Source organism: Giraffa tippelskirchi, chromosome 9, assembly GCF_054371585.1.
Source record: "Giraffa tippelskirchi isolate mGirTip1 chromosome 9, T2T-mGirTip1v1.2.pri, whole genome shotgun sequence".
In the NCBI taxonomy this organism is placed as follows: domain Eukaryota; kingdom Metazoa; phylum Chordata; class Mammalia; order Artiodactyla; family Giraffidae; genus Giraffa; species Giraffa tippelskirchi.
The window spans coordinates 138,844,610-138,862,500 of NC_137283.1; the positions used below are offsets into that span (position 1 = coordinate 138,844,610).

The following is a 17,891-nucleotide window of genomic DNA, read 5'->3' on the forward strand; positions in this document are numbered from 1 at the left end:
TGGCCAGGGTCAAGCTACCAGTATGAAATGATGTTGGTAAACTCGGGGTCAAGAAGAGACATGCGCGTCAGCTCTCACGAGCCAGTACACTCCACTGGGGCTGGCCCTAGACCACCATGATTGCTGTCTTAACAATTGTTGACTTTTTAAAACTTCTGTAATTACTGGGTTGGCCAACCCAATGTATATTCATTTTCATTGAAAAATGTCTGGAAAGGAAAGATATACACCAGATAAACTTTTACTCAAGCATTCTCTACCTCCTTTCCTTTCAGTGGCTTTCTGCCCCCTGGGCAGAATATTTTTTCCCTGCAGTGCATCTTAGATTTCTACAACTTTCATGTCGTCTCCCTGGGCTTTCAGAAGAACATTCTTACCCTTCCATGGAGGTAATAGGGCCTGAGGCTTACTGTGTATGTTTTCCTAGTTATATTTACACTCTGAAGTTACACCTTTATTAATTCTTAGTGGGGACATAATTGACTTTGTGGCAGTGGCGGGCGACACTACCGGCATTTGGTTGGCAGTGACCATACATAAGGTCCTACAGTGGTCATGATAGTCCTTGCAGTTATGAATTGACTCCCCTTCTTCCAGTGTCAAGAGTGCTCCGATTTTTGACTGGGGTAGGGCCAGGAGTAGCTAAGTCTTTATATGCCAAAAATCCTTCCACATCAGTATCTGTTCTTACATTTTAATTTTAAGTATTTTCACACAACACTACTGTGAGGGTGTGCCCATTTATCCAGAAGACAGTTGACTTAGATGGAAAGACACACTGATGTCACATAGGTGGCAAGTAATAGACCCAAACTTGAACCTAGACCTTCTATTTCCAGTCTATATATTACTTGATACCTGAAAATTTCTTGTAAGCCCAGGGTTCTTTTATTTCTGATCAAAATTACTAAAAGTAGCAGAATCACATAAACACTCAAATCCTGATGTGAAAGTCGCTCAGCCATGTCTAACTCTTTGCGACCCTATGGACTATACAGTCCATAGAATTCTCCAGGCCAGAATACTGGAGTGGGTAGCTTATCCCTTCTCCAGTGGATCTTTCTGACCCAGGAAATGATCCAGGGTCTCCTACATTGCAGGCAGATTCTTTACCAACTGAGCTATCAGGGAAGCCCTCGTGATGTCTATAGTTTATTTTTAGATAGTTCAGCAGAGATATTATTTTGTATGCGTATGTGTAGAGGGAGAAAAAGCAAATGTGGCAAAATCTTAAGAACTGGTGAATCTCAATGAAGAATATATGGATGTTCAATATATATTATTTGACTTTTTCTGTGAGTTGGTAATTCAAAATAAAAACATTTGAGAGAAAAATAAGCAGTGTTTGATCATGTAAAATAAAATGCTGAAAATGTTTCTTATTATCAATACCTTCTAATAAATGTGATAATTATAATGTTCAATTGTAAAATAAGATAAATAGCTTTATTATGTTGTGTAAACGTGAAAACGGCCTTTAGGTGAATTGTAGTATAAAAGCCTAACAAAGCAGCAGACACAGAAATACCTTTTATCTTTGTCACATTTACTCGCCAGGGATTTGCCTTTATACAGTAAGTGTCTTAACTTTGGTCTGCATGACAGGCTTTTTTTTTTTTGATCCTTATGATTATTAGCACAGAGATTTCCACGAGCAGATACTTCTCTTTCTTCCCCTTCCCCATAAAAAAAAAGGTCAGCCAAAGCAAACAGATAGTATAGCTGAATATGTACTCTGTCTCACAAACCTTTCATTTCAACTTTACCCAGTCCCCCTTACTTACAAAAAAAAAAAGGTCAGTCAAAGTAAATAAATGAGAAATGTGAGGAGCTGAACGTGAACGCCTGTGCAGCTTCACCTGTTCATTTTACTTCATCTTTTTCAGACAGTTGCTTTTAGTTGCTCTACATTTGTTCCTCCAACCACAAGAAATTGTGTGGCTAACCATAGGATGCTAATTGTTAGTTTGTTGGAACAGATTCTTAAAATGATCAGAGTGGTTGAATGTTCCATGCCTTTCAGAGATCTTAGGTGTAAATATGTTTGTAATTCTCATCACTCATCACATTTTTTGCTTTGTGACAAAGGTTCACTAAACTTCATCCCTGGTGTTAAGAAAGCATCTTAATGTAGTTGTCTCTGGTTTGCTTTTTTAATAATGAGAATATTTGCATTCACATGTTTCTTTAATTCTTGCAAGGATATTTTAGTACTGAATATAGTTTGTGTTAGTAAAGCATGTTGGCTGATTACAGGATAGGACTCATCTCTTTCTTCATTTTGTCCCTGGCACCTGGGGCGTGGATATACTAACATAATTGTTTATAAATACAAGCGAGTTTAAACTATATGAAAATTTATGATATCCTTTGATCACTTTGACCTTAAGAGCCTGCAAACAGTTGTATATAAATTAGGTTTTCACTTTGTGTTTTAAGTAGTAATTCATAAAACTGAATTTAAAGTAGAAAGTCATACTGTGATAAAAAAAAATGATATTTATCAAGGAGAAAACTTGCTAGTCTCTTGTGTTTAACATGTGTGTGTGCTTAGTCACTAATGACTCCATTGCAAAATTTTACTATTGAACAAATTTGAAATCTTTTCTTGGTATCCTGATTGTTAACTGAAGTTACAGAAATGTATTTTTATCTTTTTCTACAGTTAATTGTAATATGCACTTTACTGTTATTTCTCTTTAAGCTTTATATACCTAATGGTTAAGATATTTGTAGGTATGAACAAGTAACTCTCGGGCTTGTTAGTATGTTCCCAAAGATTTTTTCCATTTGACTTGTTTAAATTAGAAAATTCTTAAGGTAATTATTGTCATACTGGAAAGATCTTTTGATGAAGTGAAGCATAAAATTGCTAGTTAAATGTTGGGTGAAAAAAATGAAAATGATTTCCTATAAAATGAAACAGTATATTAATTAGAAAAAAAACTTGTAAGACTTCAGATTCATAACTGCCGAACATTTTTCAGAATTATTTATTACTAACATTTTTCTGTAAGAATCACCAAATCCATGTCTAATTCATAACCTAATGCAAGTGCATGAAGAAATAGATCTAAAAGGAGTGAGGCATGTTAAGCCTTAGCTTAATGCAGTAGAAGTCACTGCTTTGAACTTTGAATTGTGCTGATTAGTTCCAACAGAAAATTTATGGATTTTTGTCAGTTAACTTGCAGTATAATTTAAAAATTCTGTTGTGCAGTGTCAGGAAGGCAACTGACTGGATTTTGTTGTGTATATTTATACAACATCTAATGTAGATGTTGCTTTGCTTCATCTTCCGTAGTAGGAAGTCAAAAGATAAAAATCTAAAAATGAAAATAATCAGTGATTTCTGTGTGTGTATTGTTTAGAAATATGGAATAAAATATCAGAAGAAACAGCTAAAAGAATTTAAAGTGATTGCCTCTGAGGTGAAGGGTTGAGGAGGTGCATCAGGAACCATCTGCTTTTTGTCATGAACCTTGCAGAATGGACTCTAATCTGTGCAATTATCATTTTTAAGAAAAGGGTTATAGAGCAGAGAACCTCAGTGTTTTCTTCTGTTAGTTATTTGCATGCATGCATGCTGCTGCTGCTAAGTCGCTTCAGTCGTCTCCGACTCTGTGCGACCCCATAGATGGCAGCCCACCAGTCTCCGCCATCCCTGGGATTCTCCAGGCAAGAACACTGGAGTGGGTTGCCATTTCCTTCTCCAGTGCATGAAAGTGAAAAGTGAAAGTGAAGTCGCTCAGTCGTGTCCGACTCTTCGCGACCCCATGGACTGCAGCCCACCAGACTCCTCCATCCATGCAAGAGTACTGCAGGGATTTTCCAGGCAAGAGTACTGGAGTGGGGTGCCATTGCTTTCTCCAGTTTACATGCATAGTAAGTCTTTATTGTGAACAACGGGGTACTACCTGTCAGCTGTTAGTAGTTTACTCTGTTCCCTGAGAACTCAGGGATAAATAATTCACCCTTGAAGTCTGTCCTGAAACCCTAGTCTAGAATGTGCCAGCACTAAATGTTCTAAAATTGAATTCTTAGAGATTTGACCTAATAGATTGAACTATATAGAGAATAGAAATAGAGGAAGACAATGCAGAGAATAAAAACCAATAATTATTAATCTGTTTTCATCTTAAAACAAAATTCAGTAGCGTCCCTTTTCTTTCTCCACTATTAGATCCTGTGTTTGTGTTCACACGTGCTTGCATGCATGTGTGCATGCATGCAAGTGTGAAACAGAAACTATCTTGAGCTAGCTTCAATATAAAAGGAATATTTCTCAAAATACAGTTCTCATGAGGTCATGAGGTTTTCAGCCTGTACTGCACATTATAATCACCTGGAGAATGTTTGCACCTTCCAGTGCCTGAGGTGCACCTCAGATGAATTAAGTTTCTCAGTTGATTCTGGTAGTCAGGGTTGATAACCACTGCCCTATTAGCCTCCCTTTCCGCCTAAGATTGCTGCTGTTTCTAATGGGAATTTGTCACATTGGTATCTTGAAATAAGTTAAGCTTAAGAAGTACTGCTTTGGATGGTGATTCCCAAACCTAGTTGGTTGAGCATCAGCATTTCCTGGGGAAAGCTTTCTGGGTTCATTTCTGATCTACTCAGAATTTTCAGGAAAAAATTTCTCAGGAAAGCTGGGGAGTGTGTATTTTTTGAATGTCTGGTATGAGGAGTTTTTGGTCTATCATTTGGGAACCAGGTCTAAAGGTGATTTAAACGTTACCTTATTTGTGAGATTGACCTTTGTTATTTCTCTATCTTGTCCTTTATATCCTCGCTTAATTTTTTTATTCATCCATTTATGAAACATTCTTCGGGTGTCCATGTGTCAGACAGACATTTTTATACATGAAAGAGATATAAATAGGATACTGTCCCTGAATTCAAGGAGCCTACTAGAGGAAAATGTGCAGTGCTTAGTCACATCTGACTCTTTGTGACTTCATGGATTGTAGCCTGCTCCTCTGTCCATGAGGATTCTCCAGACAAGAATACTGGAGTGGGTTGCCATGCCCTCCAGGGAATCTTCCCATTCCAGGGATTGGACCCAGGTCTCCAGCATTGCAGGCAGATTCTAGACCATCTGAGCTACCAGGGAAGCCCAAGAACACTGGAGTGAGTAGCCTATCCCTTCTCTAGGGGATCTTCCCAACCCAGGAATCGAACTGGGGTCTCCTGCATTGCAGACAGATTCTTTACCAGCTGAACTACCAGGGAAGCCCCACTAGAGGACAATGGATCTGTAAATAAATGTATAGTGGAAGCATTGTAAGTATTATGCTGGAAGCCAGAAACATGGGAATCAGTTTTGATTTCTTCTGTCCTATTAATTCTGCCTAAATTTATCTCCATCCTACCAGCCTTTCTTCATCATCACTGCTAGCACCTTAAATCCAAGCTGCTTTTTCTGCTTTCCACTTGGCTATTTCCTCAACCTTCAGATGTCAGCTCAGGGTCACTTTCCTTGTGAGTTCGTTCTTACATCCTTCTTCATTGTCTTTTGGGGGCACTTGTCAATTGCAATTACATTTGTGCTTTTGTGATTTTTTTTTTTTAATGTCAATCTATCCCACTGGACAATGAGCTACAGGAAGTCTGAGGTCAGCTCTCTTGCTTCTGGTACTTGTACCTGGCATATTCTGCTGCTGCTGCTGCTAAGTCGCTTCAGTCGTGTCCGACTCTGTGCGACCCCATAGACGGCAGCCCACCAGGCTCCGGACTTACAAATTGTTGAATAAATAAGTAATTAAATAATGAGAAAAGAAGCTGTTGTGACATTTTTGCTCATCACTCTAGAGTCTGCTAGACAGAAACAGTGTGAACAAAGGGACTTATAATGGTGCAGTTTGCTTAAAATTTTAAAAACACGAGAAGACCATGAGTGGTCTTCTGATCCCTAAAATGCCTTCTGATCCCTAAAAAATTAAATTATGAGCAGTTTGAAAACAAAAGCCTCATAATTAACTAATTACTAATTAATTAAAACTAATGTACATATAAGACATTGAAAAGTTGCCAAAACATTTCCCCATCTTTTTCTTGTAGTTATGAAAGACAAAAAGTTAATAGCTCTAAAGTTGAAAACAGAAAATGAAAAGAAAGAACTTTGAAAAATAGTTTAAACCTTCTGCTGAACTCACCTATAGGCTAAATTTCAAAAGCATTAGTATAGAGATTTCACATTACATTTAAATAAAGTAAAAAGTAATTTTGGCTTAATTTTTGAAATAATTTTGATGTTTTGTTTGACACAGTACTACATGTTTGCTGTGTTTATGAATTATAAGAGTCAGAGGCGAAAAGAAACTCAACCCAGACATTGTACTATGATGAATTTTTCTCTCTTTCCATCTCCAGTTTAAATGAAAAATGTTCCTACAGTTCTGTAATATTTTTAATCATTGGAGGCCTTTCCAATATATTTACTTCCCATGAGTCAGTGATTTCATCAGCAAAGAGACAAAAAGGCACCAAGTAGTATATGTGCTAGACCAAAACAAACATTTCACTTAAAAATAATATGTCTTATTTGACCACTTAATGATATATGTGGCCTGACTTCTCCCAATTAAAAGGAGCCAATTTTACTGGCATGATAGGCATATGAAAGTCCTGAGATATACAGAACTTCTGGAGCCCTAGAGTCCAGAGGAAGACTGCAGGAAGAGAACTTGCCCGCTCCCTCCATTGCAATTGCAAGAAAACCTGGAGAAAAGCTCACCTCCTCCTTACAGTTCACCCCTTCCTGTTGCAACATGAATGGAGACAGAAGAATTCTGGCAGTGTATACATATCAAACTATTAACAGTGGTTGCCATTGGAGGGTGGGAATGAAGAAAAATACATTTCTTTTTGTTATTTATTGAAAGAGCCATTTGCAATTAAAAAACTAATTATAGTGTATAGTCATATTGCTCTGCTTTTGATTTTCTCAACTGATTTAGCTTATGCAGTTTACTGTATTCAACTTGATATTTTTGTTAAGACATTTTACTTTGGTGAAAATTATTAATATTAATTAAATCTGAAGCTTGGGTTCTCTCTATTTAGCAGATCCTTTCAAGGCAAAAACTGGCTTCATTTTTCCATATCCAGTTTGGGGTTTCAGTGTTCACATGGTTTTTACCTGAGTGTTCCTCGCTGATGCTTTTATGAAGTTTTTCTGGTGTTTGTTTGTTTTTCTATATTATGTAGGATTTGGGGTTTTTTACAGTAGGAGTATTGGTCTAGGCACCTAGTCAGCCATTTTGCTAGGAATGAATGTCTCATTGTTTTTGCACCATAATATACACTTTGTATGTTACATAATTTCATAATTACATTGGAGCTGTGAAATGGTGTAATAGTCAGTAATGCTATTATGACATTCACTAGACTAGCCCTTCTTTCACCAAATAGTAAGCTTAGAGTGTTAGCATGCATTTTGTTTCATGAGGGTTTTGCAAAATGCACAGAAATACTTGATAGCTTCTCCTATGTTAAAATTAGGATGGTGTGAATCTGTGGTATGGAACTGGGTGGGGCCATGACCGCCCATTAAGCTATGTATTAGAGCAAATTGACTGACTTAGAGCAAAGTGACTGACTCAGAGTATTAGAGCAAAGTCAAACTGACTTTTTGAGTAGAATCTCAGCCCTCCTGCATGTGTGACTTTCTCTGTCACACTTGTTCAAGCTAAAGTTGGATGGTTTCACACACGTGCCGTTATTAGTAACCAGATTTTCTTAAGGCCACCTGTCTTGTCCTCAGTGCTGCCTTATCCTTTAACTGGCTTAAAATAACAAAAGAACAATAAAAACTATTTTCCAGAAACTTGTCAGGAGGGTATAAACAAATCCATGTTCAGTTCAGTTCAGCCACTCAGTCGTGTCTGACTCTTTGCGACCCCATAAACCGCAGCACACCAGGTCTCCCTGTCTATCACCAACTGCCAGAGTCTACCCAAACCCATGGCCATCAAGTCAGTGATGCCATCCAACCCTCTCATCCTCTGTTGTCCCCTTCTCCTCCTGCCTTCAATCTTTCCCAGCATCAGGGTCTTTTCCAATGAGTCAGCTCTTCACATCAGGTGGCCAAAGTATTGGAGTTTCAGCTTCAACATCAGTCCTTCCAATGAACACCCAGGACTGATCTCCTTTAGGATGGACTGGTTGGATCTCCTTGCAGTCCATGGGACTCTCAAGAGTCTTCTCCAATACCACAGTTCAAAAGCATCAATTCTTCGGTGCTCAACTTTCTTTATAGTCCAACTCTCACATCCATACATGACCACTGGAAAAACCATAGCCTTGACTAGACAGACCTTTGTTGACAAAGTAATGTCTCTGCTTTTTAATATGCTATCTAGGTTGGTCATAACTTTCCTTCCAAGAAGCAAACATCTTTTAATTTCATGGCTGCAATCACCATCTGCTGTGATTTTGGAGCCCCAAAAAATAAAGTCAGCCACTGTTTCCCCATCTATTTCCCATGAAGTGATGGGATCAAATGCCATGATCTTAGTTTTCTAAATATTGAGCTTTAAGCCAACTTTTTCACTCTCCTCTTTTCACTTTCATCAAGAGGCTCTTTAGTTCCTCTTCACTTTCTGCCATAAGGGTGGTGTCATCTGCATATCTGAGGTTATGGATATTTCTCCCGGCAATCTTGATTCCAGCTTGTGCTTCCTCCAGCCCAGCATTTCTCATGATGTACTCTGCATAGAAGTTAAATAAGCAGGGTGACAATATACAGCCTTGATGTACTCCTTTTCCTATTATCTTTAAAAAAATTCTAAAAGAAACCATTATTTATGGTTTGTATTTAATTCATTCTACTGAAAAAAAAAATTCTTAATCTCAAATGAAGTCAGAGAGCTGATGCCTGGATTAAATGACCTTCCCATAGAAGGATTCTGCTAAACCACCGTTTGGTGTGATGCTGTTGACTCAATGAGGAAGAACCCATGAAACAACATCTCTGTGTTTCCTTAAGGAATGTTGAGGATGCTCTTCATTACCTAAGTATAGGATTAGGTAATGTGAATTCCCAAGGATGAATTTCCTTCTGAAATTTCCAAGAGCAATTTGGATGTAGACACTATGAATTTAAGGCCTGGTCATGTCTCCTATTCTGCTTTGACTGCTGAAAGGCTTAGCATCTAAAGGTCCTCCCTGTCAAGTATATACAACTTCATGATTATATATTTTTGTTTACCAGTCTCATTACAGGTTTGAATTGACTTTCCTACCCTTACTTTTCCTTTAACTTATATATTTTTTTGCCATATTAAATGCATATTTTAAAAACCATTTTAATATTTTTTGGAACAAAGTGGGTATGTACAAAATCATTTGATTATTGCCTCAAATAATGCAAATCAGTGAATAACCATGTTTCAGGAATGAAATTATACAATTATATATTTACTTTTGTTTAGAAACATTATCAAGATCTGGAAAATTAGATTTCAGTACAATTATGTCTCTAGATCCAAATGAACAAATATGCAAAGACCACTGTTATAATTTCTGAGAAAGACTGCAGCCTATACCCTCATTTGTTTGGACAAGAAATTTTTCAAAAGTAAAATCACTCTCCTTAAATAGTGTGTAGATTTCAGTGATCTGATAAATGGGCTGTTTATTCATTGTCTCTGTGGTACCCCACAGTGGATTATCCATAGCAACAGTCCTTTTCAAACTTAATAAGACCAACTCTGTATTTATTAGGGAAATAATACCAGCAGCTTAAGCAAACTAACTGTTGGTTCTGTGTATTTACTCTCTTTCAAAGAGATCTGCTAAACCTTCAGTGTGTCCCATGTTGTAGATGATTAGGCAAGCTGAATTGGTATGACTCTGTGATTCTGAATATGCCATTTTTGTGGTGTGTGTAGAGTCAAATAATAAAGATGATGAGCAAATAAAGCTTCAGACATAAAGTACTATTTTGTGCGTTGAGAACAGGACAAAATTCTTCTCTGTATAGTAGAAATCAGAGATATATTATGATAAATACTACCACTCCCAGTCTATAGAGGATAAATAGAATATTTAATTTTGGCCAAGGAAAACATACTTCAGTTTTTCTTGCCTCTAGAAATTACATTGATGTGGAATCTATAAGAAAGGCCCTGTCTCAGAAAAAAGATAATTTCAGAATTAAAGAGATTTTCATAAGAGAACAGATTCTTTTTAAAGACTTTGAATTGCTGTTGAAATGTAAATTAAACCTACGATCACATAACTTGTTGAGAAATGAAGTAGTATTTAAAAACACAAAATGTTAAGAGTTCATGTAATCTAATATCCTTATTTTACAGCCATGAATGCTTTTAGAATTCCTAAAAAAGCCTAGTGTCTCTCATCTCAAATGTCCTTGGACAATATTAAAAAAAAAAATTAACTGTAACTGCTGGCCTATAAAGTATACTAATGGAAATACAATAAACTTCTATAGGAGTGCATTGATTAATAATTTCATTTGGTTTTTGTCTTTTTATATACAGTAGAAAACACATTTTTTTCTTTGTTAGATTTTTACATAGATTAGTAGTGGGGCTCTGCATTTATGAATTGGTTGAGCCTGTTTTGATAAAATCTTTGCTATGTTTAATATCTGTTTGTTCTTAAAGTTTTTCTGTAGTTTTAATATTTAACTTACTTATTTTCTTTATATTCACAGATTCTGGAACTTTTCAAAGCCTGACCCTCTTCTTGAAACAGTGGAACATCATACAGAATTTACTTGTGGTTTAGATTTAAGTCTTCACAGCCCTACTCAGGTAATGGATCAATCTCCTCATATTTTTTCCTACCCATACAGTTTACAAATAGCTCTGCGTGTGGCATGCATTGCTTTTATGAACAAAATTCTTGCCTTTAGGGCAAGGGAAAGTACATTTACTTAAGAAACCTGACCTTTTTCACTGTGTAAACTTGAGAGTTTGAAATACTAGGGAAGAAGAGGTATCCAGAAACTTGACATACTTTTCTCCTCTCGAAGGGTTAACTTTGCTGAGAGGAGAAGGAAACTTCCCCCAAATTATTGTGCCTAGCTTGTAGACCTCTTCCAATGGAAAGGGTAGCAGGAGAAGAATGGCGTGAGAAAGGATTGACCCCAGAGGCTGATGGAAGTCAAGAGTGTGCGGCCCTGGATTCCGCTGTCCGCTAAGCGGTCGAGATTATGGGCACATCGTTTCCCTCAGGACCGTCACCCTCATCTCCTCAGGCCGTGTCAGAAGAGAGGCTCCACATGGGGACCAGAGTAGAGGAGAATGGCTACTGTTTTAGTTACCAAACTTCAGATTGTCCCCTTTTTGTTCTCTTGAGGACTTTTTTGAATTTTAAACATTCTTGAGATTCTTAATGAAGCAGTTTCAGTTTTGTAAATTGCAAACTCAGATCAGAAACACTTGACTATGTTGAGTGATAAGATACTTTAATAATGCAGCTATGTGAAAATGCCATCATACTACTGAAACAAAATAATATGTGGAAATTGTACTGTATGACTAAGAAGTTATACATTTATGATAACTTTTAGAAGTTAAACACAAAGCAAATTCTCTTTCTCATTACTGTGTTCTTAAATTGAAATGAATACATGGGTTTCTTTTTATTTTAGAAATTCAAGACATAATCCTGAGTTTAAAATATTCTCGTTATTCGTTAAAATATTCTCATTAGCATTAGAATAATTGTTTGAAAATGACTTAGTGGCATCTAAGAAGAGAAGAAATTGAAGTGGTGATGAGTGAAATGGTATGATCCTTAATGTAAATACAACATGCTTTAAATATACTAGTTCCTTTTCTGAGAAAAACATGTATCATAGAAGCTATCTTTAATAAAATGATCATACCTGTTTGCTATCCCAGTTTATAAAAATGTTGTAATGTGCCTGTTGAAGCATGACAGTACCCAAAAAGGGACCCTAAATTAGCTATTTTCCTTCTCGTATATTTCTATTGACCCATCTCTACAATCCCCAGCCTGTGGCCTGAGGCAGTGCATGCGCATCCATGATGCCTGGCAACTGCTCATCCAGGTCTTGGAGAGTGCCAAATGTCAAATTGGTGTTTTCACTTTCTTCAGGTAAATACTGAGAAGTGTAATTCCTGCATCATATAGTAGTTCTATTTTTAATTTTTTGAGGAATCTTCATTTTTTTCCCTATCATGGCTGTACCAATTTGCATTCCCACCAACAGTATATAAAGGTTCACTTTTCTCCACATCCTTGCCAACACTTATTATTTCTTGTCTTTTTGTTAAGAGCCATTCTCACAGATGTGAGGTGATACCTCATTGTGGTTTTGATTTGCATTTCCTGATAATTAGAGACGTTGAGCACCATTTCATGTATTATACCTGTTGGCCATCTGTATGGCTTCTTCGGAAAAATGTCTGTTCACTTCTTCTGCCCATTTTTTAATCAGATTATTTGTTTTTGGTGCTAAGGTATATGAGTTCTTTACATATTTTGGATAGTAACCTCTTATCAGATATATGGCTTGCAAACATAGTCTCCCACTCAGTAGGTTATCTTTTCTTCTTTTTTGATGATTTCCTTCACTGGGCAAAATCTTTAGTCTGATGTAGTCCCACTTGACTTTTTTTCACTTTTATTGCCTTTGCTTTTGGAGTTAGAGACAAAAAATTTTTACTAGGACCAGTGTCAAGGAGCTTACTGCCCATGTTTTCTTCTAGGAGTTTTATAGTTTCAGGTCTTACATTCAAATCTTTAATCCATTTTCATTTTTGTTTATGGTGTAAGATAGTGGTCCAGTTTCATTCTTACTGCATGTGGCTGTCCAGTGATTTGTGTTTTTAAAGATCGTTCTGGCTATTGTGGGAGAACAAACCATAGGTATGACCAGAGATGTAAAGATGGAAAGATTGAGAATAAATTGCTAGATGTTTCATATGGTTTAACATTTTCAGTGATTATACTTTTCTTCTCCCTGTAAATTTATCTTTTTCCCTTTATTTATATTCTGTCTTGGACTTTAAACTTTCCTTTCAAACTAAGTTTTTTTAAAACCAACATTTTTTTTAAAAGAGCATATCTAAAATCATCACATTTTAATGCAAGCATTTGTTTTATTTATATTATTAATGTATAGTTTTACCAAGTAACATAAACTCCTTTCTAGGGAAAATAAGCATCAAGTTCTCAGTTCACCTCCCTGTCTTTCTCTCACTTGTCTTTTATCTCAGTTATCTTTTGCTATATAACAAACTCCCTTACAACCTAGTAGTTGAAACAACAATTTTCTTTGCTTACAATTAATTCTGTGATTCAACAATTTATACCAAACTCAGCCAAGTAGTTCCTTTATTGATCTCACCTGGGGTCACTCGTGTGCCTCCAGTCATCTAGTGACTTAACCAGGGCTATGTGATCTAAGATGGCTTCACCCAAATACATCGAGTATAGCTCTGGTTTTCTTCTGAGCCATGTGTCTCCAGGTGAGTCCAGGCTTCTTTACATAGCAGTTGTAGATTTCCAGGAGGGTGATAGCGAGGTGTCTTCAGGACTAGACTTCAAAGTCACACAGCATTCCTTCTGTTGCAAAGCAAGTTACAAGGCCAGGTCAGATTCAAAGAGTGACAGATGCCACCTCTAGTTGGGAGTAGGTGCAAAGAATCTGTAACCGTTTTAAATCTGCCACATTAACCTTTTGTTGGTAGTTTAAGTTATTTTTAACATATATTTAACTTTTATTCTCATATATATGTATTCGAGATTACTGATTGCATGTTAATTTAATTTCACTCTTTGTTCATAGCTTATTCTCTTAGAAAGTAGTTTTCTCTCACCTCTTAGAGAGTACCTTTCAATCTTCTTTCAAAAACTTGTCATCTCTTGTGTTGATTCTAACAGCTATGAGACTTTGCTGACGTACTTTTGGGCTTCCATGCTTTAATATGTCCCCTGTCTTAAAGGAGATTTTTCTTGTATTTATAATTTTCTTTTTAGCTTCTCCCTTCTTAGAGATCTGAAAAATGAGATCCAAAGACATTCTTGTATTATAACCTCCTTTCTTTTTGACTGAGTGTAAGGTCTTGTCTTTAAAAGTTTAAAACTTGACAAATAAGTGTCTGGGGTCATTCTTTAAAAATAATTGCTAAGAAATACTCCATGCCCTCTTGTTAACCAGGCTGAAATCATCTTTCACTTCAGAACATTTTTCTTTGAATTTTTTCCCTCTGATCTTGATTTGTATAGTCCTGGCATTTTCTCTTTTCTCTCTTACCCTTATTATTTCTAAATTGAAAACCTTTTTTCTGTTTTTAGGCTTATGATTCTAGACCTGTAATATATGTCCATTGGTACAATTGGAATTTTCTGTATTAATGTATTTTTAGAATCCCTGACTTTGTCTCTTCAGTATCAATTCTGCTCATTGATATTTAGTTTAGTATTTATAAGCTGGGTATAGGTTTATGTATCATTATGCATTTGGAAGACAGTTATTTCTCTTTTAAAAAGCAGACATTACTAGTTCAATCCAGGATACCTCATCTGTGTATTTAATAAACATATCATTTTTCCCTTGATGAAATTGAGAAGTTATATTTAGAAGAAAGGATAAAGATTATCCATGGTTTTGCCACTCTAGAAAGAATCTATTATACCATATAACTTGTTTCTTTTCAGCCTTTTTCCAGGACTTTTTACTTGAAGTGTAAAACACATTGGAAAACACACGTATTTTAAGTGTGTAATTCAGTAAGTTACCAAGAAGTAACTACACTTGTGTAACAACCATTTAGGTTAAGTATGGAACACACTACCAGCGTCCCCAAAACCCTAGTCATGCTGCTACTGCTGCTAAGTCACTTCAGTCGTGTCCGACTCTGTGTGACCCCAGAGACAGCAGCCCACCAGGCTCCGCCGTCCTCGGGATTCTCCAGGCAAGAATACTGGAGTGGGTTGCCATTTCCTTCTCCAGTGCATGAAAGGGAAAAGTGAAAGTGAAATCGCTCAGTCGTGTCCGACTCTTAGCGACCCCATGGACTGTAGCCTACCAGGCTCCTCCGTCCATGGGATTTTCCAGGCAAGAGTACTGGAGTGGGGTGCCATTGCCTTCTCCAAGCTTCCTTCCAAATCTCACCCCCTCTCTCCTTCCCAAAGGTAAATACTCTTCCGGTCATTTTGTGTACATGTTTTTCATTGTTGTGATTGTATCACATGTATGCATTTATCTTCTGGGACTCCAAAATATCAGTACTTGGTAATCATAATCTTTAATGAATGAATTTCCTAGTCTATCCATGATAGGAACATGTAGGTACTATAAAGTGTGAAAGTGAAAGTGTTAGTCGCTCAGATGTGTCCAGCTCTTTGCGACACCAGGGACTGTAGCCCACCAGGCTCTGTCCATGGGATTGCAGGCAGATTCTTTACCATCTGAACCACCAGGGAAGCAAGACTTTTCCTTAAAATATAGAAGAAATTTTGTGTATTTTCATTTGGTGTCAGTGAAAGATGCTTAGATTTGGTTCTCTGTGTGTGTATATGTATGTATAAGATATATATATATCTATATGTATATATAGATATATATATATAATCATTATTCTGTATACCTGAAACTGATGTTAACATGTCAGTTCTATCTCAGTCAAAATAAAATAATAAAGAAACAACAGAAGTATTAGGCTATCATTAAAACATTCAGCTCATGTTTTGATTGTGATCCCTATTCCTACAATCATAGATACCAAGTTTAAAGGTTGACAGTAGATAAAATATTTTAAAATTCTCAGTATGAGATTGGAAAATCAGATTTTAGAAGACAACCAGCATTATTGGTAGATGGGATGTGCATGTCCTGTTCAGCCTTAGTCTGAGGTGGTATTTGGTGCTTCTGTCACAGACTGGCTTTAGAGCTGGAAAGAACAGGTGCCAGCAGCACCCAGTGTTCTCAGGCATTAGGCTCTGTTGTTGCCTCTTTGAGGCTTTCATAATTGTGTGACGTTTAGCTTAAAATTGTACAACAAGTTCTTGTTTTCCCCCAGCCACAAAACCTACCGCTGGCCCAGCTCTGTGGGATCTTGCTGTAATCCTGTGTCTGTTGCCCCCTGCACTCCAGGAACAGCCCTTGGCAATGAGAGGTTCTGAAATTGTTCCCACCTTAGCCTCTGCTGTTTCTGGGTTCCCTTCCTAAATCAGTCATTCACTCGCTTACTCATTTTTCTTTCTCTAGACTATGGTGCATTGCTTCTTAAAAAAACAAGCAAAAATGCTGACAACACACAGCAAATTACTTTTTCAAAAAAACTTCATTTAGGCTCTTGGTCCAACTCAACTTGCCTCTGAAGTCTTTTTGATTTTCCAGCCCATTCTCCACAATATCTTCCCTCAGCCTACTGCAACATCATTAACACTGTGAACATTTGTCCTTACCTCCTACCTTATTGTATAAATAGACAAGAATGAATGTCTTCTTTCAGTTCTGTGCTCTCAAAATATTTATGTTCAGCTCTGTTTTTGCCCCCTTTCCATTAGGTTCCTAATTTTCTCACTGGCTTTCTCATTCAGATCTTTGCTTCCTCAATAATCCACTGTGGGATTTTGTTTTTGTTTTAGATTTCCAGTCAGTTCTTTTCTCTATTTTTAAAACTCACTTGACCCCACTGTCTTACCTCCCTACCAGTAAATTTAGTTTCTCTTCTATTATTAGACATCAAGAATTAGTAGCTTAACTGTTGCTTTTACTTTCTCAAAGTCAATACTCTCTTTTTAGCCCGTGTACCTGTCTCCCTTTCATCATTCAATTGAAGTTAAGCCCCAAAAGGTCACCAGTAAAAGCTTCTGAAAACCAAGTTAGCCTTTTCTCGGACTTTTCTCTTTTTAGCTATATAATTTTTATAAAAGAAAAATCTTCCCCTCCTGTTGCTTTAATGTAAACCATGCTAACCAGTTGTTCCTTACTTCTTTGCTAAATATCTCCATCTCCTATGCCAGTTTCTTCCTTACCATCCTTCTAAAAGCAGATGTTGTCCAATATACAAGTATTAGTCTTCTTACTTTTACACACCTTCTTCTTCAAGCTGGCCTTTAATTATATGTCAGTGATGCTTGACCTATTTATCCAATTGCTTTTGCTGTGTGATCTCAACAGATGTTTCATTACTTTTCTCTCAGTATTCGTAATGTTGCATCTTGGAGCCAGACTCAAGACCTGGGAAACCATCCTAGTTTTCTTGTTTCTCTTTGCAGCCCTAAAATTCAGTGGGCATCAAGCTTATGGATTTTTTCTTAGCAATATTTCTGAAATGTGGGCCATACTCTTCTAGCTCTGCTGCCTTAGATAAGCATTTATTAGTATCTCTGCCATGGATGACTGCAATCATCTCCTAACCGGTCTCTAAGCTCTTTCCATCATTCCATTGATTTCTCAGTGCTGCTTATTGGCAGAGCTCTGCATCATGCAAATCTGATTTTTCTTAATCCTTGACCTTAAATATATCAATGGCCCCACTGAAGGCAAGAACAAGATGAGATTTGCCACCATTATTACTGTTAATCAACATGGTTCTAAAATTGTGACCAGTTAGTAATAGGAGAAAACAAAATGGAATATAAAAGGTAGAAAATTTTTAAAAGGAAGAAAATTTTTAAAAGGTAGAAAATTTTATCTTTGTACTTCATACGATTGTCGTGTTATAATCTAAGAACCTCAATTTTAAACCCATTAAAAATAATAAGCGTTCAATAAAAAGAGCAATAAAATATGTAAAAAATGAATGCCATGTGGATATGGCATTAAATCATCAGTTAAAGAGTAAAATAGGAAAATTACTTTTACATGGCAACAACTGTGTATGTGGTATGTATGATACATAGAAGAATAAAAGTTTTAAAATGTGCAGGACTCTAGA

General features: G+C 36.7%; 1 protein-coding gene across 1 annotated transcript in view; it reads left to right on the forward strand.

The window, feature by feature from the left end:
- PEX7 (peroxisomal biogenesis factor 7) overlaps positions 1 to 17,891 on the forward strand; it is a 75,998-nt gene that overhangs the window by 47,900 nt on the left and 10,207 nt on the right. Inside the window, exon 9 of the mRNA XM_081528864.1 lies at positions 10,682 to 10,781. Within this exon, the coding sequence (XP_081384990.1) occupies positions 10,682 to 10,781 (100 nt within the window). The remainder of the gene's footprint in view (positions 1 to 10,681; positions 10,782 to 17,891) is intronic.